This window comes from Octopus bimaculoides, chromosome 2, assembly GCF_001194135.2.
Source record: "Octopus bimaculoides isolate UCB-OBI-ISO-001 chromosome 2, ASM119413v2, whole genome shotgun sequence".
Taxonomy (NCBI): domain Eukaryota; kingdom Metazoa; phylum Mollusca; class Cephalopoda; order Octopoda; family Octopodidae; genus Octopus; species Octopus bimaculoides.
The window spans coordinates 5,824,938-5,830,867 of record NC_068982.1 but is presented as its reverse complement, the minus strand read 5'-3'; the positions used below and the strand labels follow the sequence as shown (position 1 = coordinate 5,830,867).

The 5,930-nt window shown below is 36.1% G+C and overlaps 1 protein-coding gene across 1 annotated transcript in view; it reads right to left on the bottom strand.

Annotated features, from left to right (window-relative positions):
* Window positions 1-2,120: 2,120 nt before the first annotated feature.
* Window positions 2,121-5,930, bottom strand: part of LOC106868902 (uncharacterized) — a 9,878-nt gene continuing 6,068 nt past the window's right edge. Inside the window, exons 3-4 of the mRNA XM_052965925.1 lie at window positions 4,310-4,405; window positions 2,121-3,249 (exon numbers count right to left, since the gene is read on the bottom strand). Coding sequence (XP_052821885.1) covers window positions 2,929-3,249; window positions 4,310-4,405 — 417 coding nt within the window. The 3' untranslated portion in view covers window positions 2,121-2,928. The remainder of the gene's footprint in view (window positions 3,250-4,309; window positions 4,406-5,930) is intronic.

Here is a 5,930-nt window from a genome sequence, read left to right as displayed (position 1 = left end):
CGATTTCTTCCCAAAGGGCCGTCAGTGTAGCCGGTTTTTTGCGATGCAAAACATCCTATAGGGTGCATTATTTACATTATTTACAATTGACGGATATTAGTCCTCATCTTGTTTATTGTTAACACAACGTTTCGGCTAATATACCCACCAGCCTTCTTCAGGTGTCTTGGGGAAATTTCGAACCCGGGTTCTCATTCCTAAGGTATTTTTCGATATTATTATTATTATTATTATTATTATTATTATTATTATTATTATTATTATTATTATTATTATTATTCAGGTCACTGCTTGGAATCGAACTCGGAATCTCGGGGTCAGTAACCTGAATAATAACATAATAATAATAACATCGTAAAATACTTTAGGAATAAGAACCCAGGTTCGAAATTTCCCCAAGATACCTGATGAAGGCTGGAGGGTATATCAGCCAAAACGTTGTGTTAATAACAAACAAGATGAGGACAAATATCGGTCAAATGTAATTAATGTAAATAATGTACATAATTCCTCATCTCTTAACTATAGAACTGTATCCTATAAGGTGACCCGTAATTAAAAGTCATCAGGTGTTAAATCGAGATAACGTGAGAGGAGCTCAATTGCTCTTCTTCCACCTGTCCAGGTCCTTTGTTGATTCTCATCCACGTAAACTCGCATATCTCAGTGACCACGATGAATTCCCCCCCCCCCATACACACACACAGAAAAGGGAGACGAAAAACGTTTAAAGTAATTTGTTTTAACCCCGTGATGTCTGAATAAATTTAGTATTCAAATATTTCTTCACGCTTTCTTTCTTTGAATTGTGTATACATTGTATATAACATAGACGCAGGCGTCGCTGTGTGGTAAGAAGCTTGCTTCCCAACCTCATGGTCCCGGGTTCAGTCCCACTGCATGGTACCTTGCGCAAGTGTCTTCTACTATAGCCACGGGCCGAGCAAAGCCTTGTGAGTCGATTTAGTAGACGGAAACTGAAAGAAGCCTGCTTATATATATATGTATGATTGAGTGTGTGTGTGTGTGTGAGAGAGAGAGAGAGAGTGTGTGTGTGTGTGTGTGTGTGTGTGTGTGTGTGTGTTTCTATATGTTTGTTTGTCTATGTTTGTCCCCCACCGTCGCTTAACGTCCCCGTAAAATTGGCGGTTCGGCAAAAGACACCGATAGAATAAGTACTAGGCTTACAAAGAATAAGTCCTAGGGTCGATAAGTTCGACTAAAGGTGATGCTCCAGCATGGCCGCAGTCAAATGACTGAAACAAGTAAAAGAATAAATGAATAAAAGAATATGTACGTATGTGTATGCGAGTGAGTGAGTGTGAGTGAGTGAATGTGTGAGTAAGCGAGTGAGTGAAAGAGTGAGTGAGTGAGTGAGTGAGTGAGTGAGTGAGTGAGGGAGTGAACGAGCGAATGAGCGAGCGAACATGTGTGCGACATAATTAAAGGGAATTAATGCGGATTTAATGTTCTATATCTTGTGATGGGATTTGTTTCAAGGGAAGTAACTACTGAATCTATAGTTTTAGTTATCTTCCCTATATGTTATCTCGTTGGGAAGACTGCTACGGCTTCTAGGCATATGCCGGGAATGCAATACATACATACATACATACATACATACATACATACATACATACATACATACATACATACATACATACATGTCCTATGGTTCCCGTATTTTTTTCCGATTATGAACATTATGATTCCGTTACACGATTCCATATTTGTTTTTCAAAAACGTGCAAATTTTTCAAATGTAAAAGTTAAAAAGAGACAATTCCGTCGATTGAGGAAATTTGGGTAAGACAGGAAGCTAACAGAACGGATGAGATACAATTTCTGTGTAGAAATGACATAAATTCAACAAAAATGTATCCCTATTTAGATAAAATGTGCGAAAATTGCTGAGATTTTACAGACCTCGGAATCAAACGTGTTTTCTTCGTTAATATTGAACGAAGATTCCGCCGGAATCGACATTGCCTTTCATTCTTTCGAGATCGATAAAATAAGTTCTAAATGAACAATGGAGTCAATGTAATCAACTCAGCCCCTTGCCCGAAATTACTGGCCTTGTGCAAAAATTTGAAACCAATATTCAACAACAATAACAATGTTACTTTTTATTATAACCAACAGACCTTTTCATATATACAATAAAACCGTTACAGACAGGGGTTACAAAACGTGGGGTTGGAATGAACAAAGTTATATAAAAATGGAATGTGGGGGGGAAGAGAGACATTATACAATCAATTAAATAGACGTGTTAAAATTTAATATAAATTAAAAGCATAAATTATAATAAATAATCATATAAAAGCACCGGTATGTGAATGCTGTTTAAAAAGCTTTTGTGAGATTCTCGCCTTTCCGAGAGAGTATAAATTATAAATATTCAATAGGAAATTTAAATCACTTATATATTGCCCTAATCCCTTGTTCTTCTTTAAAAGCACCAGTATATTTTGGGAGATACACGAGCACCGTTATTCAAGGAAACCAACCAAGTAATGCCAGGAATGTTTCGAGTGGAATGCTGCAAGTTGTGCGATTTTAATCCTTACAATTTATATATTCTAAATATTAACAATGAACAAACGTATCTCTCGATTTAAATTTTTGGTATGAAATATGGAAATTTAGCATATTTTGCTAGGCAAATTGTGAAAAAAAAAAAAATTATTTTTATCTAAATAATCTACTAATTTGTAGATTTTGTAGGTCAGCCCAGTTATTTTAAGTTTGAACTGTATATGATATGTTGAATGAGATATGTTCTGTTATTTTTATTAATGTTCTTGAAAAATAATATATATGAATATACTTCAGATTAATATAATCCAATATTTAGATATTCATTCTTGAATAAGGGTGATATTTGTGTTTGGTGGAAAAGAAAATATAACAGGGTTGTTCCAATTAATTATAATAATCCTGATAGCGACGAAGAAGTTTTCCATATCTGGAAACAACTACGAAATCTCTTTCATATCTTTTAAATGTGTTGCCAACATGACGTAGTTTATGAGGCATGACAGAACGAAGTGTCTCAAACGTTTCGTTTACACCAGTAGAACGAAGCCACATTTGTAGATCACAGAGTTGTGAGAAATTCTCAGATTGTAAATCCTCTAATTCATATTTCATTTCTGAATTATCTTCATCTGTTTGCATTTGTTCCAGGAATACTGCTACCTTTGACAGTGCCACAAAAACCTCACTATACAAATCACTTTTATTCTGTAAAAGAAATATTTATACGTTATATATTATGCATAAAGAAAGGATTATACTGACATAAATTCGTAATTTAAGATGGATGAAAATAAAGCTATTTAACATATTGTAATTTTTAATAAAGTCATTATTAAGTGGTAAGAAATTAATTAGCCATTTAGCAGTTGACGTATCATTCGTGCACTTCACCTCCAATTAACGTAACTATTAAACCAAGTCAACCTCATTTTTATCTTTCTCTATGCTTTACGGACGGAAACATTTGAACTAAGAACTATAAACTAATAACAGTCAGGGAGCGTGGCGCAGTGGTTAGGGTATTCGCGCACGATCGCAGGCCGTGGGTTCGATTCCCGGCAGTGCGTTGTCTCCTTGAGCAAGACACTTTATTTCACGTTGCTTCAGTCCACTCAGCTGGCAAAAATGATTTGTATCTGTAATTCAAAGGTCAAGCTTCGTCACGTTCTGTGTCACGCTGGATCTCCCTGAGAACTACGTTAAGGGCACACATGTCTGCGGAGTGCTCAGCCACTTATACGTTAATTTCACGACCAGACCATTCCATTCTTTTCTACTCTAGGCACAAGGCCCGAAATTTTGGGGAAGGGAGCCTGTCGATTAGATCGACCCCAGTACGCAACTGGTACTTAATTTATCGACCCCTGAAAAGATGAAAGGCAAAGTCGACCTCGGCGGAATTTGAACTCAGAACGTAAAGCCAGACGAAATATCACTAAGCATTTCGCCAGGTGTGCTAACGTTTCTACCAGCTCACCGCCGCCTTTTTTTAAGCGAAGCAGGGACGAACACGTATTGCTGTAGCAAATTTAGTTTTGTTTTTGCACCTGGTTATTTTCTTTCATTACAACATTCAAAGTGACAAATTAAATTCACAGCGCTAGTAAACGAAGCAGTCACTATGTTGAGAAACAACAGTGATCGAATTTATCTGCTATAATTAAGTCGACTGTAAACACTGATGGTTATACTTTTCATAGGCGCATTCTAAAAAGAAAAAGTACCGAGGTTTCTGATTGAAATAAAACAGTTAAAAGAGAGTTACCTGTGTGCTGTTCTGACTGCTTGGTATCTCGGGAAAACCGGAAAGAGTTTTCATTTCAAGATATGAAACTATTTCTGCATCATTAAATCTAACGGCCTATAGAATATATAAAACCAAATATTAGGAAGTGCGTTAAAAAGAAAATTAGGATGAAACAAAATTTGTGAATTTCAGTTTACATTCATGCATGCATACTCCGTGGTCAATGAAAGTTATACTGGAACCGATGATGAATAGTCTAAATATATTGGAATATTATTACCAGTCGGAATATACTTGATGAACGTTTGAACTGGGGAACAAGCTACTCACTGCGTTTTGTCACGGAGAATATATCCTGTTTGTTGACAAATGGTGTGTACACACGTCGGTCAGCTCGCAGCGCCACCTACCTAGACTGTGAGTCTAGGTCGGTGTCACTGCGAGCTGATCATTTGTCAACAAGTGAGATATATTCTTCATGAGAAAATACAGTGAGTGGCTTCTTTCCCAGTTCGAACATGTATCAAGCATATTCGAGCTGATAACATTGTATTTTCACTTATCACTACTTAGTGCTCCCCCTGCGTCTCCGTAATGTAAATATATTGGGGTCAAATATATATATATATATATATATATATATACATATACATATAAAGAATATGTGGGGTTTAGTTCACATGTGATCTAAACGAAGAGGTACGCTGAGTAAGTGCTATAGTTGGTCGTTTGTTAGGTTCCAAGTTCACAGCTGAGGCTGGATCTAGGGATCAGTATTAGAGTTCCGTTATAGCAGGTATATATTTTATTAAGACGAAAAAGCAAAACCAAGGCAGAACGAATATCTCGAGTCATTTAGAATAATCTAATTAAGGTAAGGTGAATTTGAAGCCTTACAGCCGTTTCTGGGATAATCCAAGTTTGTCGGTTAACATGTCTACGCACTGGTTATTGGATCATTATAAACAAGGTATGAATATTTTAGACAGGAAAAATTTACAGTTCACAAGGAATAAAATATATCCACATTTATAAGGAATAAAATAGATGAATAAAGAGTGAAGGTAGAATACAGACGGGAGAATAACGACAGAAGAATAATCTTCACTACTCATTCTTTTCCCGTCTATACTCTACCTTTATTCTTTATTCTTCTATTTACTTCTTTATTCTTTATTTAATTCCTTGTAAACTGTAAATTTTCTCTGTATAAAATATTCATACCTTGTCTCTGATGACGGAATACTCTATGCGTAGACATGTTAACCTCCCACTTGGGTTATCCCAGAAACGGCTGTAAGACTTCAAATATAGATAGATAGATAGATAGATAGATAGATAGATAGATAGATAGATAGATAGATAGATAGATAGATAGATAGATAGATATATGACTAGACTGGTATATATGTATATACAATATATAAATGAATAGTGGCTGTGTGGATATATAAGAGTAATGGCTATGTGGATATATATACATGTATATACGACGGGCTTCTTTCAGTTTCCATCTACTGAATCCACTCACAAGGCTTTGGTCGGCCCGAAACTATAGTAGAAGACACTTGCCCAAAGTGCCACGCAGTGGGACTGAATCTGAAACTATCTGGTTGGGAGGCAAACTTCTTACCTCACA